General features: G+C 35.8%; 1 protein-coding gene across 1 annotated transcript in view; it reads left to right on the forward strand.

Annotated features, from left to right (window-relative positions):
* The window catches only part of LOC110790246 (two pore calcium channel protein 1A), a 48,047-nt gene that overhangs the window by 11,751 nt on the left and 15,809 nt on the right, over positions 1-20,487 (forward strand). The window contains exons 5-17 of the mRNA XM_021995033.2: positions 4,691-4,821; positions 5,853-5,913; positions 6,161-6,327; positions 10,780-10,885; positions 11,036-11,113; positions 12,316-12,377; positions 16,798-16,870; positions 17,009-17,074; positions 17,173-17,316; positions 17,436-17,493; positions 18,500-18,607; positions 19,067-19,130; positions 20,310-20,478. Of these exons, the coding sequence (XP_021850725.2) occupies positions 4,691-4,821; positions 5,853-5,913; positions 6,161-6,327; positions 10,780-10,885; positions 11,036-11,113; positions 12,316-12,377; positions 16,798-16,870; positions 17,009-17,074; positions 17,173-17,316; positions 17,436-17,493; positions 18,500-18,607; positions 19,067-19,130; positions 20,310-20,478 (1,287 nt within the window). The remainder of the gene's footprint in view (positions 1-4,690; positions 4,822-5,852; positions 5,914-6,160; positions 6,328-10,779; positions 10,886-11,035; positions 11,114-12,315; positions 12,378-16,797; positions 16,871-17,008; positions 17,075-17,172; positions 17,317-17,435; positions 17,494-18,499; positions 18,608-19,066; positions 19,131-20,309; positions 20,479-20,487) is intronic.

Genomic DNA, 20,487 nt, shown 5'->3' on the forward strand with positions numbered 1-20,487 from the left:
AGTAAATGAAGGTTGGATTTTAACACTAAGCCCACCCAAGGCACGCGTTTCAAAACCAGGATAAAGAGAACGACTCAACCTGGAAACTTTTCGGGTTTGTCTTGTGCATAAGCCTTATAAGGATGGATCGCCAAACAAAAATTAATCAGGGAAGAGAAAATCAAGGAAAATAATAGAAAACCCTGTAATTCCCTTGTGCGTTTGGACATACAAATAGAGATGACGCTTCCACTCATAGTTTACTCTATCTATGTAATGTATAGATCCTGGGAAACAAGGGTCTTGATTACCTTGCTTTGAAGAGCAATTAAGAGTAGAAAGTTTGCACGTATACCAAGTGAAGGGCTTTATTGGTCCTTGCATGCAGTACTTTCAGTGTCTCCATAGCTTTAGAATGGTTTTAGTTTTGAATGGTATCCTCAAACAGTAGCTTAATAAATGTATTCCAGAAAATTGACATGGATGATCAAATTCTTGATGGGCCTTGAACTGTTTTCATTCACTTGTGCCGTCTTTCATTTTTTCAAAGGTTCAAGGAATGAAACCTAGTATGCTACTTCTATGAAAATTCTACACAAGTCTTTTAGCCCATTGGCCCTACATTATGGAAATATTTTTTAAAAAATCACTTTGATATTTGTATTTGCATTGGATTTTCCAATAAAACAAAGCATTTTTTATTCTTTCTCATTCAGAAGGCTTAGTTCTTCTAGACTGGCGAGGTAAAGTTAATAAGTCTATATTGTCTAACATATAATTTAAATGTAAGAAGTTTCTTGGTAAGAAAGGAAATTTTCAATGGATTGATTGCAAAGATCAAAATTTGATTTTACCATTTCTTCTCCTACGTGGAAAATGGTGTTTCACAATGTCTATAAAGTATAAACCCTTTCTAGATAATTTATAAATTGGACAGAATCTCTAACACTCTGATTAAAGTATCCAATATATAACTCATATATCCTAAGTTTCATATGACACAAGGAGATTTGTTGAAGTCCTTGTACTCATTAAGCCTAGCAATGAATAAGCTGGCTATTCGTCCTCTATCTCAAATTAATAATGGGTATAGGTTATGTATGAGGTAATAGATTGGAAACTTGGATTGAATTTGAGAAATCAATTAGAAGGCTTTTTATTTCAGTATATGAAGCACATGGACGACTCTTGGCACCCAGAATGTTTCCGAGTCAGGAACAGTTGGGGAACAAAATATAGACGTGTTGGTGATTCGGTTACCTTGAAAAAACTTGGTATAGCATCAAGGATTATGCAACCGAATTTTGGCATTCTCGTGGATGTCTCAGACTCTTGGGGACGACAAAAAGCGTATTGTGCGCCTTCTTTAGGATCGTAGATTGATTTATGTTAAGTTCATGGTACCTATGTGAAATTATTGAAAACACATGGCACTTCCAAATCATTTGCAATATGTTAAAATTTTCGATGGAGCCAAAGATTCATTTGTTCTTTTGGCTGTGGGATGTAATGGACTAAATCAAAATGGCTCTTAATACCTCTTCGCTTCTTTTCCATGAAGTAGAAGATGGTCGTCCAGTTGTCGTCCCGTTATCGCTTTTGGGTCAATTGGAAACAACCTCTCTGTAACTGCAGGGGTAAGGTTGCGTACGTCCGACCCCCCTTACCCCGCTTCGTGCCGGAGCCTCTTTGAAGCAATGGGGTAATGATAATGATAATGATGATGTTAAGATTTAGGAGTGGAATTTTTCCTATGAAAAAACTTTCATGCTACCAATATACACGCTTTGACCAGAATTGTACTTGTTTCCTTTCAATCAAACAAACAACTGCACCCTTCTTTTCTCAGTTTTTATCTTTTATAAGCATAGTGTCATATCCCCAAATGATGCATCAAATTTTGGTGTTCGACAGAAAGCTAGCAGCAGCACATTGACAAGTTAAGAAAGAACATTGCCCTATTGAAAAAGATTGATACAGAGTGGTTTAGTTGTAAAACAAAATGCAGTCTTAACTCTTAAGTCATGCATATCTCTTTAAGGTATTGAAATTGATTAACAATCAATTAAAATATTAATGCTAATCCGTCTTCTTATAATGGCTGAATTTTTATTCGCAGCCAAACAAGATTCTGCAGATTAAGTAGTAATTTCACAAATCTCCTTGCAGCATACTCATCTTTGTTATTTTTCAGCATAATAATAATATACCCACCCAGATACAGGGGCGTGGCAAGATATCGGGGCCCTGTGCGATATCATAAAATAGGGCCTTTTTCACAATTCAAACATTACATTGAAATTATTTAACTCAAACTAATAAATGATCAATTTCGTTTTTGTTTACTGCTGTGTATTTCTTAATTTTTACGGGTATATTAATAACACTTAAAAACTCATCTTTTCTATTGACATATTATCCATATTTTTGTACTTGTATTTAAAAAGTTCATCAATTTCAATGGCACAATGAGTGAAACAGACAAAAAATAAATAAAAGAACTTAAATTTTAGAAATATTACAGTTGAAAATTTTAAAAAGGTAAGTCATATAGTAGAAATGTAAAAGGAAGGATAAAAATCAGAAATTTAAGAGAGAGAAACTATAGTAATGGGCCCCACCTTAATTAATGTTTAAAAGCTAAAAACGCAAAAAAGGGGGGGTAGGTGGAGTTCGAACTCCTACCCTTGCTATAATACATATACAAATTAACCACTGAACCAAGAATTATCACTAAGAAATATTCGCGTTATAATACAGATATTGACATTATGGGGGCCCCTTTGATGCGGGGGCCCTGTGCGGTCGCCCCGCTCGCACCCCCTCTACGCCGCCCCTGCCAGATATGTTTGCAAGTGAGATAATTGTCTCTTCACCACCGCGGCATCTCTCTTTGGAAGACGAGCAAGTCAATTTGAAATTGCAATCCGCCTTTTTACTCAAAATATTAAAGGATGACCAAAAATCACGAGAAAGTCTTTTATTTGCCTATCATTATAGACACTCCTTTCTAGATTATCTATGGAAATCGAACCCGAACTCTAAAACTATATTTTTTTATGATTCATTATTTTTAGTTTTGTGCAAGTAGCGGATTCTAGCCAACTAAAAGGATCTTCTGATCAATCTAGAGATCGTTCGAATTTTATTAGTAATGCGGATTCGGAATATCACACATTAATCAGTAAAAGAGAGATTCAACAACTAAAAGAAAGATCGATTCTTCTGGATCCTTCGTTCCTAGAAAACGGATGGAATTCTAGGATTCCGCCTTGGAGCAAATACTTTTATGCATACCTCTTCCGGTTGATCCACACCGTACTCTATTCTCGTAAGATGATGCGCTTTAGCTAACAGCCCGCCCGGTGCTACATCATAAGCACATTGAGAACGGGCCAACTTGATCCTCTTCCCCAGGATCCAAGATTAGGGAACCAGGAGAGCCGCCGACTCCAACTACTATCCATGTACGATCCATACTAGGTCTGACCAACTGCCCATCCTCATACCATGATTCTTCTGTCTATCAATAACTGCGTGCATTGCACGGTGGATGTGAAGAAGTAGACCATTATCTCGTCAATAATGACACAAGACACTATGGATTTTAGAGTTTCAGTTTCTATGTTATGTATACTTCCAAAACCTAATTTTCCCTGTGGAGTTCAAAAACATGTTGGTGGCCTTCTCCTAAGGTTATGAACTATCCTGCTCAGAAAGAACTGGTTCAAGATCTTCCTTACTTTTAATTCGGCTCCATTAGTATAATGGAATTTTGATGGCTTCATGAACCTATGAAGCACGGGTACATTGCCCGGGTGCCGAATCCCGTACCCGGTACGGGTACGGTACGGGTACGCCCCAAATACGTCCCCGGGCCGAATCTAAATAGTGGATACGCGGGTGGGAAATGGGTACGGTTGGATTCGTTTTTGGGGACGGGTGGGTACGTATTCGGGCTTGAAATCACGTACCCAGAGTATTATGTTAGCCCAAGTTCATAAATTAGGGTTTATTTTTCAAAGTCCCCATCAAATTCTCTCTCACCTGGACGCCTGGACCTGACGACTTGGGGTAGCTGGTGTTCGTCGCTGCCGGCCGTTTCTCCTTGCCGGTTTTCTTCTTCAGTTCTCGGATCCTTCGAGGCTTCGACTCACCGGTTCTTCGCTTCTTCTTCTACAAATCTTGAGATCCTTCGGCCTTCGGCCTTCGAGCTTTGAATCTTTGAGGAAGCAGCCGCCGTGGTCGGTGGATCGAAGGAGGAGAGAGAGAAAAGAAGAAAAGAAGGTGGTCGCTGGTCGTTGGATTGAAGGAGGAGAGAGAAAAGAAGAAAATAAGGTGGTCGTTGCCGGTGGATTGAAGGAGGAGAGAGAGAAAAGAAAGTGGGTCAAAGTCCACTTTTCTTATTTATTATTATTATTTAAATTAATTTTAAATACTTTGTAGCTACTAATTGTTTATTTATTTGGGCCCATCACAATTTTTATCTTACTACTCCGTAATTACAGAACTCCGCAAATTTTCATCTAGGGCTTCATATATATATTTTTTTATTATTATTTTTATTTTTGCCGAATCCATGCCGTACCCGTTTTTAGAAATTTTAGTTTTGCCGTTTTCTGTCCCCGTACCCGTATCCGTTCCCGTATCCGTATCGGTGCTACCTAGTCATGAACTGATCTAGAATGCATTATTTTTCTTTTGTTTTCAGGTTATTCTCCTAATTGTCTTGGCGGCTGATATATTGATATATGGGCTCTATTTGTCACCTCTGGCTTTCAATTCTCTTCCTTTCAGGATTGCTCCATATATACGGGTCTTCTTTTTCATTCTATATATCAGGTATCACTTGCATTGCAGAGTTCATAATATTTCCTTCGTTTATCATCACAACATAATTTTTTGAGATTATTGTGTTTACAAATGTATGCACTTGAAGTTGGCACTCGTTGTGTCATGGTATGCTGCATATTATTGAAATCTTTTGCTTAAGGGATGGTTATAATAGTACCTCTTATTATGCTCAACTACCGTCACACTTGTCATATTTGCACGCGTTGCGTGCACAAATACATGGAAAGAAAAGTTTGTAAATAGGTTTGAAGGTACTCTCATGCATCATGGAAAGAATAATAACTAAAGGTATCCATACATCACGAAAAGAACAATAACTAAAGGTATCCATGCATTACATGCATATAGGGAAATAGAACTCGGTTAATAGAAAATATCCAATGATGGTTACCAATGGGACCGAATGGAGAAAACTAAATTCTGCCACAAGAAATTGAGATTGCATGAATATTGGCAACTTAGCAAAAAAAAAAGGATAATATAAAATTGCAAGAAATTAAGTTACATAATCAATAACAGTTTTTCCGTAATCAAAAGCTATGGAGAAGCATATTTTTTAATGACGAAAAACTAAGTCAACATAGAGCATGAAGGGTGATGAACGACCGAGTTCAACAATCTATCAAAAGGTACTGTAAAGTAAATAGATTGTATAGTAAAAATACTGTAAACCCGGGGCAGACAAAAGGTATTGTGAAGTAAATAAATTGTACGGGTATGGATCTATAGTAACACATAGATTGTATGGGTTTGGACCTATGGTATCACATATTGTAAGAGTATTAGGTTTTGTTTTTAAAAGATTGTGGAAATCGTAATGTTTTATCTTGCTATTGTTAACAATTTAACATAATGTCCTTCCATGTAATCAATAGTATAGAAAATAATAATGAGACTGGAAGCCGATTGTTTCCTACTTGCAATGTTACTTAATGCTTTAAAATCTTTGTACTCCGAGTCTCTGAGATTCAAGATTCTGTTCACTAAATTCTGATCTTTCTCCTTTTATCTGTTTTTAGGGAATTAAAAAGAAGTGTTATTGTTCTAGCTGGGATGCTTCCTACTTATCTCAATGTCTGGGTGAGTGATCCATCTGGCATTTCTGCTTTTTTTTTTGTCTTTTTAAGTAATAGAATAGCACAGCATGCATAATTGATTTGATTCAAAATATTTAATGCACAAAAGTACTATTACAGGCACCCCCGCCCTCTCCCTTCATTTTTCTATTAGGTTTTACCCGGCCTCAAATTCTTTGAATGCCTTGTATAAATTCATCACTTCTTCTTCGCATGTCATTTTCATTAACGTGTAATATCAATTAATGCAGGCACTTACACTTGTGTTTCTCTTGTTCTCAAGCTGGATAGCTTATGTTATGTTTGAAGACACCAAACAGGGAGCAGAAGTTTTTACGTCATATGGTACTACATTGTATCAGATGTTTATTCTGTTTACAACTTCCAACAGTCCCGATGTGTGGATTCCTGCATACAAGTAAGATTGACTTCTGAGAATGGTTTTGTTCCATATATTCTGGTGCCTAAGCCTAACTCTCTTGGTGATACTCATTGTATGGCCTACGCAATTATATCCTCTCTTAATATTATGATTGCTGATAGTTTACCTTGAATGAAGCAGCAGCCTGTAACACCTTTTTTCCTCTCTCAAAGTTTTATAAGCATCCCCTCAAAAAAAAAAAAAAAGAAAAAAAAGAACCAGCAGCTTGTTTTTTTATTTTTTATTTTATTTTATCCGTGGTTTAATAGTGGTTAGCTAATTTGAACATTTAGTGGGTCTCCTATCTGCTATCTTTAGTATGGAAGTGTAATAAATCCATTGACATTGAGACTTTTCACTTCAATCTTATCAAGGAATGCTAAGAGTTTGAGGTGTTGGAATATCTTTTTGACGCGGAATTGTGAAAATGGCCATATAGCTACTGCTGTCCTCTTTTTAACCTTATTTTGGTGTAGACTGAAGTAAAGAAGGTATAGTTTTCAAAGGAATGATTGACCTGTTCTAGCAGGTATTAAACTTGTTTCCGCACCCTTCTACGTCGCCTTGGAACTTACGGCTCGTTTGGTACTTGGTAATAAAGTAATGGGAGTGAAATAAGGCAATGGCAATGGGAATGAAGGAATGGACGTGAGATTTGGTAATTGAATTGTATTTGTTTGGTGTGTGTTAATAAAGAATGGTAATGGAAGAAAAAAAAATCATATCTTTCCTTTGGTGTTCTGTAATGGGAATAGTAAGAATGGTAATGGAATCAAAAAAATTCATTCGTATCTTTCATCTACCATGGCTTCCAACGTGGTACATACAAATGATTAAATATATGAAGAAAATAATCAAAATCAAAATCAAATTGATTCCTTACATTTTATCCAGCATATATTGGAGATTGATTATATAAAAAAATTCAGAAATCCAGAAATGTAGAGGAGAGAGAAAGAAAATGTGATGAAGGAAAGTGAATTGATCATCTCCATTCATGTTTGCACAAAGGAGAAAGAAATTGAGGAGAGAGAAAGAAAAAGGCGGAGTAACAAAGAAGTGTAATTTCACTGTTTTTTATAAATAAAGTGGAATAATGCATTACCATTCCACTCTAATACCAGGGTTCCAACTGGTAATGAAAATGGGGTAAATGAGAATTTTGACTACCAGATTTCATTCCTTAGCATTACCATTGAAAGATGCCAAATGAGTAAAATATGGTAATGAAATTTTAAATTACCATTACCACCCTTCTATTACCGCCTACCAAACGCACCATTACTACTTTACCCTTCTACTTAACTCTTGAACTTGATGTACCAGGAGTTTGTTTATTGTTCCTTACGGTCAAGTATGAGGTAGGAATGGTGTTAAAGTTGGGTTTCAGTCTTTCAGAAGGTGTAGGGAAGGGTAGAAGCTTTATTTATTTTTATCTTTTGTGTCCCCAGTTTTTGGTTCTGCTACAAGGTGGGACCTTAAAGGGTGTTTCTTGTTACCACTCTAATAGCTCTCAAGAATAGAAAGTGGGGATACTCACATGTTTTGCTGGAAGTCTTGAGTTTTCTGTTTTCTAAACTGTTTGGATGAAGGTTTTTAGTGTTTTCTCGAGTAGCATGTCTTATACAGTCATCATTATCATTACCCCATTGCCTCAAAGAGGTTTCCGCAAGAAGCGGGGTAAGGGGGGGTCGGGTGTACGCAACCTTACCCCTACAATTGCAGAGAGGTTGTTTCCAATTGACCCAAAAGAGATAACGGGACGACAACGGGAAGACCATCTTCTACTTCATGGAAAGGAAGCGAAGAGGTTTTAAGAGCCATTTTGATTTAGTCCATTACATCCCACAGCCAAAAGAACAAATGAATCTTTGACTCCATCGGAAATGGACAAAGCATGTCTTATACAGTAGTAAAAAAAAAAAAAACTCCAGTTGCCCCCTTTAATTCCCAATATACAGTTTGGATATGGAAATTTTACGTACTGAAGAGGGTTAAGCTTGTGCTAGGCCGCTGGTTTTCATATAAAATATAGTTACAAGAATGGACCTGGTTCACTGAACCTGTTTGATTCCCTTGTTTTTTACTTCCTCCATTTTTTTTACTTGCACCATTTTCCTTTTTTGGAAGTTGCATATTACTTGCGCCATTTACTTTTATGGTATGCATACATATGCATTTTGGTGTATTCAGACACCAAATACCTATTTTACCCTTTTACATATTTTATATTTACCATTAATACATAGCATTTTATACCTACTTTGTTTGTTATCACATGGGCATTCTTGATATTTACTTCCTTCTTAATGTTTGTGCCCAAACCAAATGGTGCAAGTAAAAAAAAATAGACGAAGTATGTTATAGGTTTTGTGGTGGAGGATCTAGTGTATACCAAGGGTAGACACTTGCATACCCTGTTTTGATGAGGTTAAAACATTTTATAAACTACTTTATATCATTAAGGTTACCTTGGTTTGTTGGTAAAAGGAGACGAAGGAGTTTAACTAGACCTGTGTTCGATGCCTAAGCCACACTAGTTTTTTTTACTTTTTTAGTTTTGCTCAACACCTGTGCTTTTAATAGCATTAATTACCTATTTATATTCAAAGCCTTATTTATGTTGTTTTATTATATTATTCATATTAGTTGAGGAAATATTGTAATAAATTGTTTTAAACTTTCTATTTACCTTCCAAATAAAACTAAGGACTCGTTTGGTTCACTAAGCTGGGATGGATTGGTATAGAATCTCATACCTTGGTGGTATGGGTTCTATTCCCCATACCAATCTGAAACTGTTTGGCACAATCCTAGAATGGTATGTATAACCCAATCATGTTGTTTGGTTCATTCTTGTAATGGAATTTGTATCCAGATATATTTTTATTAAATTCAAAAAGGGACTGGTACTAGTACAATAGTATTCCATTCGAAGAATACAATGCCATTAAAATAAAATAAAAATTCATCCAAAAAAAATTAAAACATGAGATAAAGATTAGCCGCTAAGCTACCATTCCAGGAATTAGTTGTAGCACATCAACTCATCAAGCACTGAAAAGGACAATGGAGGTACTAGTTCATCAAAAAGTTCTCATCTCAATCTCATGACCGACCCCGACCGAAACCCCATCTCAATCCCAATTCCAAACCAAATCTACCACCAACAACAATGGAGCCCCAAATCCAATAAATTAACTCAACAATAAATTCACCACTAAGCAAGAATTTCAAAAAAAAACCAACAGAAATTTATCACGCCGGAGAAGATGGAAGTTCGCCGGTGATTGGTTGCGAAATGCGGAGGTGGTGGGTGCCGTTAATCCTCCATTATCGTTTCTTACTAAGTTCCCACTTATACTTTGACAATTTGAAATCAAGCCATAAGCTTCATGATTATCAAAATAATGCACGAGACACAGACATTCTTATTGGAATTTTGTTAGAAAGCATACACCTCATCAGAATTTAGGCGGCGTTGAGATTGTAGGAGGGGTTACCGAGTTAAGGGCGTGGACTCTGGAGAAGATGGATGTTAGTTGATGATTGAAGGTCGAAGGTCGCCGGTGATGGTCGACGGATCGAAGTTCGTCGGTTATGGTCACGGTCGAAGATGGTGGCCAACTAGGGGCTAGTAACTTTGGTGAAATGGATTGGGAATCCTATGGTAGGAGGTGGGTATGAGATTTCAGGGGTATGAGATGGAGATAGAACCCCTTTGGTATGAGACTTCATTTTAAAAAGGCCCAACCAAACAATAAAATGGATGGAATGGACTCTAACTCCATTCTAATCCATTCAAAAGTGCCCAACCAAACGACCCCTAATCGATCTTTTGTGTCACGACTATATTTTGAGTAACCTCAAATGAATTAATAATCCTGAATTTAGTGCTTACCTTTAATTCTAATTATTCAACGTCTAATTTTTCAAAAAGAAAAAAGTTATGGTCATGGTCATATTTTTCATACCCTACATGGAAATCCCGGATACACGACTGGTTGGAGAGATTGAGTTCGTTCTCCATGATTCCCAATGAATCCCTTGGCTTCATACTAACTGTTTTTTGAGAAAATTGTACGTTCATAGAAGAGAGAACATATCGATTTAATGTCAACAGGTAATTTAAGTATTTATCTATAAAGCAACTGAAACAGAAAATCAAAATGATAACGGGAATAGCTTAGGCATTAGTGAAGTTTCCCCCACGTAGGATTTTTAATATTTGGTTATGCAATATTTTCATATTGGTTTGTGATGATTGGTTGGTATTCTACCTGTTTGTAGAACTGCAACGACGCCAGTAAGACTTTTGTTTACATCTTTTCATCTAAACATATATATATATATATATGTGTGTGTGTGTGTGTGTGTGTGTGTGTGTGTGTGTGTGTATTTGTGTGTGTGTATATTATATGAGCACTAAATTGTGTTTTTTGACCTCAGGGCTTCTCGTTGGTATTCCCTGTTCTTTGTTTTGTACATCTTACTGGGTGTCTACTTCGTCACAAACTTGATTCTTGCTGTTGTGTATGACAGCTTTAAGAGTGAGGTGCGTTAACCTGCTTACATTTTATTTTCCTGATGTCTACTAATATGTTTCATATCTCTTTCTAGAGACATGTATCCCCCCGCTTTTAATCATACCGTATGGTATAATTGAAGTTGACCGTAATATTTTAATTTTACTTATTTTTTGCAGCTTGCAAAACAAGTTTCTGGGATGGACAATATGAGGAAAAATATATTGCTCAAGGCCTTCCGTTTGATGGATAGATATGTAAGTCTGATACCTGTGGTTTTTCCTTTTTGACGTGCCAGTATAAATCATTTGGAATTTTGGGTCCAACTTCATATTTTCCACTCTCATCTCTCTGGCCATGAAATAACTTTGAAGGCTATTTCGCTGTCAATCAGCCAACGTAATCATATAGGTTGTTTCGCTGTTAATTTATCCTTCTGAGTTCTGAGTTTTGTGTTACTTATGAACACTGACTCATTGAGCAGTATCCAGTGTTATTTGAAAAAAGAAAAAATATTGGGATGGTCTTTCAAGAATAAAGATTTCTGGTTATGGAGGCTGTTAGTTCCTTGAAAAGATTACTTGGTCCTGATTAGAAGATATATGATACGGACATTCAATATAATGTTATCAACATATTTTAAAAATGTTTCATCCATCTCCGCTATCCATCTCTGTCACTTTACCTCTTCTTTGCATATGTTCCAACCAGTTTCAAAGTCTTGCTCTGTTTTATCACTATATGTCAATAAAGCAAGCACTATTGTAGATTTCTACACATGCTGATCCACGAATGTGTTACAGATAAAGTGCTACTTTTTACGGTGAGATTCTACCCGAAAGAATGGATTAGGATAAGATGGCAAATTCAGCAAGAGTGATGGGTCCACTTTTTCCCTTTTAAGTATGTAAGGGGGTGGATTGTACGACAAGTTGTGGGGCTGATCTGCCCTTTTTTATTTATTCCTTCGAATACCTTCTACATTAGTTTAGTCCCTAAGTTAGAAAGGCCTTTCAGATAAATCACATCATGTACTAGGTTGTTGATAAAGGTTTATGACCCCTACGAGGATTAAGTGATCATGAGAGTTTCCTTCAAATCATTTTGTGCTAAAGTAAATTTCTGTTTATCAATCCCTGTATAACTACATTTTCTTTTAGTCATGCCCATATGCATGCCTCGTGGTGCCTGCAAGTGGTTATTGAAAAATCTAGATCATTATCTTCATAAGGTTATTTATGCACGTTATTTGGTCTTTAACCATCCGGATCATTAACATATGAACATATGAAATCTCCTGGCTGTTGTCCATGGATTAAGAAGTTTTGTGTCTCTCCCTGAACCTTCACTCTGTAATTGTTATATCTTTCAACTTACTTTATATTGTAAAAGATATTTTGAGAAAGCTTTATCTTGAAATGGACATGTAATTATGGAGGTTCTTCTTTAATATTTGCAGAATCTTGGATATCTAGATCAAAAGCAATGTCTTTGTCTATTTGAAGAATTGAACAAATACAGGTAAAATCTTCATCCCTTTTTGAAAGATTTGTAGTTCTCCCTCTCTCCTTTGAGATTGGAACCTGTTGTGGTGGTTAAGCTTATGTTTGGCTGGGAACTTGCAGTGTAGACAATTTTCTAGAAGATTGCTTTGTTGCTGATTTTGAATTAATATAGTTTATAAAGCTTTTCTTTACACGTCTTTTACTTTTATTTTTAAAAAAGACTCAGTTCCTTACTCTAAGGGGGCGTTTGGTTTGACAAAGAAAGAGATGACATCAAGAAAGGGAAAGAAAGAGAAAGGAAAGCAGAAGTGTTTGATTAATACATTGTTTGTTTTAAAAGTGTTAGAATTCAACCCCACCATTATAATCTCTTAGCTTTACTTCTCTACATCTACAACTCAGACAACCACCACCACCCCCCGGCCCCCTTTGACGTCGCCGGCACCTCCCCTTCCCTTTTCCCGCGCCTCCCCTTCCCTTCGCCGACGTCTTCCTTCCCTCACCTCAAGGTAATTTTTCTCTCTCCTTTATCTCTTAGATCTAGTGGTTAGGGTTGTCTTAGGGGTTGGTTGGTTTGGGTGGTTGGGTTTGTCCTAAGGGTGGGTTTGGGGTTGTGTGTAGGAATGACAATGGATCGGACTGAGGTCGGACTTTACTACATCCAAATCCGACCCGATTAGAAAACGGACCCTAACGTTTGCCTTCGAATCCGAGTCCGACTCCAAATATTCCACGCCCGAGTCTGATCCGATTCGGATCGTCGGACCTCCAGATCCGAATCCGAATCCGAATCCGCGTCCGCCAAATTTTCATTAATAATTTTTTTCCCAAAATTTTTATGGTTCATGGTAGGAAAGTTGGAGTAATTTTAAAGAAGAATTACAATACTCAACTAAGGCCATTAATAAATTCATAAATTGAGATCCAAAAAAGGTAGTGTTAGTGTACATCGTCTTATTGAATACCACAAAATTAACAATAAACGATGATCAAGCTTAAAGCCTGGTTCAAAACCAAACAACTGTAATCAGTATGCTCAATTACCAAGAAGAACCAACAAATAAGCTTGTCAAGCTCGTCGATCCTGTATATACAATTGATCATAAAGAAGCAACTTCCTCCGGCCTATATTATCTTCCTGTTAAACTTTGTTCGAAGAATTGTAGAGAAGGGTCTTCAATAAAATTAGTTTGAATCTTGGAGTAGATTATAGATTCAGAGAGTTGCTCAGAGGAGAGAGAGAGATGAATGTTTGGAGTGAAGTGGGGCAGTTGGCCACTAATGGGGGAATGGTTAATTAGGTTTGTGATTTTTATTTTGGACACTTCTTATATATAATTGGGCTTGCTTTTCTATTGGGCTTGATGTTGACTAGAGGAGTGAAGGATAAAAAATGAAAGGCTATTTTAATGTGTCGGAGTCGGACCTCCGGATCGGACTTTGCGTAGGCTCCAAATCCGACACGGATATTAATCCGATTCGGACTTTTTTATCGGACCTTGGATTCGGAGTCGGATTTGGATCGGATTTTTTCCTTTAGATCGGGTCTGATCGGATTTTTATTTTTTATTTTATTAAAATTCTTTTGAATATTTTTATTTTTACATGCTATTTTGAAATGTACTTATTTTACTTATTCATTTATTTTAAACTCTACTTATTTTTTATTATCTCTTGCAATATTTCTTCTATAATATATATACATTTTTCTCTTATCTTACTTTCATTAATTCCACCTTCTCTTCCTTGCTTTTTTCTTTTTACTTCCTGCTCCTTTCTGGTTTGATTGGTGACAATGACGATCTCCTACGACGATTCATGTTAGCCGACCCCAAATCATTTTGGGACTAAGTATTTGTTGTTGTTGTTGTTGTTGTTGTTGTTGTTGTTGTTGTTGTTGTTGTTGTTGTTGTTGTTGTTGTATCGGGTCGGACATGGATCCGATTCGGATTTGATTGCCATCCCTAGTGGTGTGGACATGTGGTTATTTGAGGTGGTTTCATGGAGGCCGTGATGTCTTTTGGGGTGGTTGGACTTGGTGTTTCGGGTGATTGGGGTGGTGTTTTGGGGTGTTGGGATTGGTTTTTTTTAGAGGGGTTGAGGATATTTTTTAGGGTGATTGGGGTGGTTTTTCAGGTGGTGGGTAGAGTTTTCACACACTTAAATACTCACTTTACCCTTTTTCACATTTCACATTTACGATTGTTACCTAAACTTCTCCCTCTTTTTTGTTTGTTTATCCTATGGACATTTTTGATATTTACAATTTTTCTTAATTTTTGGGCCTAATCCATATGGTGTAACTAAAAAAATGGAGGAAGTACAAATTAGTGTTTCATTTAAGGCCTTTGCTAATTTTATGTAAACCACCAACTTTACTTTACGACTTTTGTAAATAACCACTATCTCTATTCCATATTGTTGGTCACACTTTCTATTCTCGTGTGTTCCTTTTTGTGGGTATAACTTTTGCTTTGTTCCTAGTTTGGCAAACTTTCTTACACAAACCCCACTTACAATACTGTCTTTCTTACTTTTTCTTACAAAAACCCCAATTATTACACTCTCTTTCCTACTTTTTCTTACACATACCCCACATTTTGACCTCTCCTTATTATCCTTGTCTGTGTACCTAAAGTAAGTGTAACCCCACTTACAACACGAGGTTTTCTGAATCTATACTAGGTATACCATTAAAATGGTATACTAAGGGCAAAATAGTAACTTCGGTTGGTATATTAAGGGCTAAATGGTAAGTTTATGTAATATATTGAGTCTGACCAACGATAAATAACATTTATCTTTGACTTGTGAGTACCAAAGTATGTTGTTTGGAACCAAATAAAAATGAAACCATGTTACCAAACTATGTTGTTTGGTATTACATGAGAAAATACAACTACTTTTCTTATACTCAACTATGTGATTTGGTACTAAATAAAAATGCAGAATATTAGTGTACCATTTCAATGGTATACCCAGTATAGATTAAGACTTTCTCCTTACAACACTGTCTTTCTTACTTTTTCTTACAAAAACCCCGATTATTACACTCTCTCTCCTACTTTTTCTTACACATACCCCACGTTTTGACTCTCTCCTTATTACCCTTGTCTTTGTATGTAAAGTAAGTGTAACCAACATTTAGGAACGGAGGTATTACATTTTAAGCTTGTTTATTTAAACACCTACCTTAGTTCAACTTTTTATTTGGGTACCAATACCTAATGACGGAATCTGTGAGAACAATTTGTTTGTGGGTGGGCCCCATATCGTCGTTTTCCCTCCATTAACTGTGCTAAAAATGAGTGACTTACAATCCTTGTTAATTTAATACTTCCTCTGTCCCATTTTACTTGCTCCATGCCACTTAGAACAGAATTTTAGGAGAGTGAAGAAGTAAAGAAGGAAATGGGTGGATGAGGGTGGGACCCAACTCAAGAGACAATGTTGAGAGAAAAAGTTACCAAAAAGGAGATGTGCAAGTAAATGGGGACACCCCAAAAAGGAAAACAAGGCAAGTAAAAAGGGATGAAGTTACTAGTAAAATATACTACATAATAAGGGGAAAATTCCACTAAATTGAACAATTATTTTAGTTACTTGGGCTCTCTTAATCTCTATGCAAAATCATGTATAGTTTATCTCCTTTAATTTTTTTGTATTGGATAATGAGGGTATGTCCTCCCTACTATGATATTGCATCATCATCTCACCTAAGAATTCTTTATGTTTGCAAATATATTAAATATGTTTACTACCAATGAACTTGAGCAGGGGGGATGAAAAACCACTGAATCCAGATACATACGGGGCGTTCTCTTCACCTTACAAAAATAAGTTTTTCGTTCAATCACTTCAGATAAGTTACAATCAAGTCTAATCTGGTTGATAAGGTTCAATAAGTTCCAATCATGTTAATCAAGTTTAATTAGTTCCAATAAGTTTAGATAAGTGCAAACATGTTTAGTTCAGATAAGTGCATATCTCATTTGGTGAAGAGAACACATGGTATGTGGGCAGGGGATTGGTCATCTATCACCAACCTTGTGCTTGACATAACAAATATGCTACTGATTGCTTTACTCATGGTAGTGAAGTATTATTTTATGTTTTACTTGATTGATTTGTATATATTTGTGTTCTGTGTCATCTATAGCGTCTTTGTTCACAGAAAGGGTTTAAGCACTGTGTTGAAAGACCTTGCAACGTTTTTTGTTGGCAATGTTTGCCTGTTTGTCTTTCTTCTTGATTTCACCGATTTAAGCACAAGGGCCTACTTTGTCAACACTTTTGAAGTCTGCAGTGGTTTTTTTTGATTGGAATCAACTGACTGTATTTGAGAAAACAATATACACTGCTTTGGAATAGTCCTTAGCCTGTTTTCAGAATTTGTTCATTGTGATAAAACCAGTGTGAATTTATGTTGCTTTCAGGTCACTGCCAAAAATTTCAAAAGAAGATTTTGAATTGATATTTGAAGAGTTGGATGATAGTCATGATTTCAAGGTGGTATTTTATGGTTTTAAATTCCCTGTTTAATTTGTGCTACATTGAATAACAGCTGTCATTAAGAAGAGTCATATTTTATGATGGAAAATAATTGTTCAAAGTAACATAACCTTGCTTCATGTTGCTCTTGGGCAGATTAATGAAGAAGAATTTGATGATCTCTGTCATGCAATTGCAACAAAATTTGCGAAGGAAGATTGTGTAAGTTTGTTCATCCTGTGGCCAAAACTTTGTGCATTGGATATTTATATAACTACTAACGGCTTCTATGGTCATATGACATATTGCTTCTTTTGCAGCCATCCTGTTTTGAGTCAATTCCATCAATTTACTACTCTCCATTCTCTAAAAATTTGAAGAAATTCATTCGGAGTGATACTTTTGCAAACATTGTCGTGATCATCCTTGTGATTAATTTGATTGCTGTGATCATTGAAACCACGGTATAAATAATTCCTTCCACTGGAGCAACTTCAATTCAGTTGATTTCTTTATTACTTCCTTTAATTTTCTTTTGGCAATGATTTGTGTTTGATTTGCGCTTAGTATGGTAAATGTGCAGCTTGATATAGCCGATAGTTCAGCTCAGCAGTTGTGGCAAGTGGTAGAATTTGTGTTTGGTAATGACTTATCAATCCTTCTCAATTTATGTATTATTTGTGTTACAGGATATGAAGTTCTAGTGCCAAATGTCATTTGAGTAATCTGATGTGGTATAGCTTTTGTTAGAAACCTGTTTGTATCTTATGAAGTGCCGACTCATTGCGTTGAAAATTGTTGAAGTTAGAGATCAACAGGTAGACATAGGAGCATCATTCATCTCAATAAGAATATGATTCTAGTTCAACTTTTTATAAAACGTAATATTTGTACAAGGCACTAATAATTATTTTTCTTTTCGCACCATAGAGACAAACAACAAGCCAACTAGGGCCACTAGGCGAGTATAGACCCTTGTGGCAGCATGTTTAGTTACCAATTTATGCAACTTTGTAAACTGGTAAAGAAACTGCTAAAAGATCTTCATGGGAATGTTTTCTAAATTTAGTGAAAGTACAAGTCATCCGGTGATACTTCTATTTTAAGTTGAAGACGGCAATCTAAATAGCTTTTTTAACTCTTTTCATCAACTCTCCTCCTGCTTCCAGTTTTTATTATTCTACTTCTATTACTGTACTTATATGCCATGCCAAACCCGTGTAAAGAAAAGTGTAACTCTGCATAGTAATTACGTCACTTATCTACATATTCACTATTATTTTATTGATCACATAATATTCAACAGGACCAACAACTTTTATTTTATCCAAAACATGTTTACTCAAATTACTCCCTCCCTTAAAGTTCTACTCCAGTCTCCAATGTACATTTTGTATCATTAATAACACAAACTATGTTATAGTAAAATTTATGAAAAGTGGATATTTTGAAAATGCACATTGTGACGAATTTAACAAGATCCCACATGATAATATTTTTATTATATGTAAGTCACAAAATATGGTCAAACTTTGTTTTATTTTGACTAATGAATAGTAGTGAATAAAACATCAAGGGAAGTATATACTTTATCGTCCTTTGTTATTGTTCCCAACTAATTGGTTATTTTGTTACCCCTTTTGGCAGGTTGGATATATGTGCTAGAAATGGGTTTAAAGATCTATGCACATGGGTTTTTGAATTATTGGAGGGATGGTCAAAATCGCTTCGATTTTGTCATAACTTGTGTGATAGGTAATCTGTTGATCAAAAATTCGTATAATTTTTCTTTATTATTGATCTTCTGGCATTGCATTGATCAATTTCCACCTGGTCCTACCTCTTGGTAAAACAAGCTGATATGTTTTGATTATGAATCTCTATCGTACTCCTTCACGCGGTACTGTTAGCACAGGAACTGGAGATTTTTACTCATTGGATCCTGAGAATGTACTCAGTTACTTAGATTTAGAAATTTGACTTACTGAACAAATATACTTTTCATTCTTGATTCACGTAACAGATCGCAAAGCATCTATAGTTAGTTTTCACCTTTCTGGGCAGATCCTCCAGAAAGGAAAAAAGAGAGTACTTTCTTGATGTGTTACAACATTTTGGATCTGGACCAAATCTACTATTTTTATTAGTTTTTTTTCATCTACTTCTTCTACCACTCTGCTTCCCTTCCCTTGAGTATTTTTTCAATGTTTGCAGTTGTTGGCGAAACAGCAACCCTTTTTTCACCTGAAGGTCAAAGTGTTCTTTCTAATGGAGAATGGTAACACTACTAGCTTCCAGAATGTGAATACAATATTTTGCAAAATTTTACAAAATTCCCTTGTTTCACATTGATGTTTGGATTACAGTACCTACGTGGTTTTACACATGCATTACTTTCATTTAAATCTTTTCCCCATATCCCATTACTATACTTTTTAAGTTTGCTGATCAGCTTCATGCTTATCTGGTCTTTGTTTTATGGTCATTGTTTTAATGTTCTTTCGAATCTTCATATGCTACTGTGAACCAGGCATAGTAAGTTCTTACGATTGACTTTCATATGAGTCGATTTATATTAAGAAACATCTGATCGCACGCAGTGGCAGACCCATGTTGGGACCCAGGGGGCATGTGCCACCCCCACAAAAAAATAAATTTACAAAACTAAATTAAAAGTAAGGTTTATATTTAAAACCTGCTTGCGTTATGCACGAAATTATCACTTTTTGGAGTGGTTGGTTGAGTAATTGTTATCTTTGATAACAGCAACCGGAGGTCAATTCTACACAAATAAAAGCATTTCTCTTGCTTTCTTCCACCGTCATACTTTCGGGCTACACTTAAAATCAAATCAAAGTATTTAATTGGATTACACTTTTTTTTTTTTAAAGTTTCAATTTGATGAGAACAAAATAATCTCCATCAATTACTACGTTATCCTATCATAATAATACAGTACATTTTTGTACATTTTTTTACACTTGTAGTGATATATTTAATCAATTTTAACTTTTCGCCATCTACAATCAATCATTGATACAAAATTAACATCATAAAAAGATACTTAAAGACTCGTAAGCTACGAGTTTCCCTCTCTATATACCCAAATTTCTGATAGCCTTTTTTATATTCCAATAACTACTACTCCGTACTTGTCTACTTTAGTGCCACCCCTGACCCAAAATCGCACATTAGGATGTTCTATACCTGTATTACTGTATGCTGATTTTCACATTTTCACTTGTACACTTTTGGTGAATATTTGATATATGATGCATGTATTTTGAGTGCTTTAATTGTAGCTGAAAGAAGTGAAGGACTCCAATTCCATTCTTCTGTTCCTAATCTTTGTGTCCTCTTTTACTTGTGAAATGTTTTTATTTTTCGCTGAAGAATTCATTTCACAATATTGAATTTTGATAATATCATTGTTTTTCTCCTCCATACATATGATCAGGATCCGCTATCTTATCCTTGCTAGAGTTTTACGATTAGTAAGACTGTCGATGCGGGTCAAGAGTTATCGTGCCTTTGTTGCAACATTCTTGACTTTAATTCCAAGCTTGATGCCATACCTGGGGACTGTTTTTTGTGTCATGTGCATCTATAGCTCTCTTGGTGTTCAGGTGTGTAAT

This window comes from Spinacia oleracea, chromosome 2, assembly GCF_020520425.1.
Source record: "Spinacia oleracea cultivar Varoflay chromosome 2, BTI_SOV_V1, whole genome shotgun sequence".
Classification (NCBI taxonomy): Eukaryota; Viridiplantae; Streptophyta; class Magnoliopsida; order Caryophyllales; family Amaranthaceae; genus Spinacia; species Spinacia oleracea.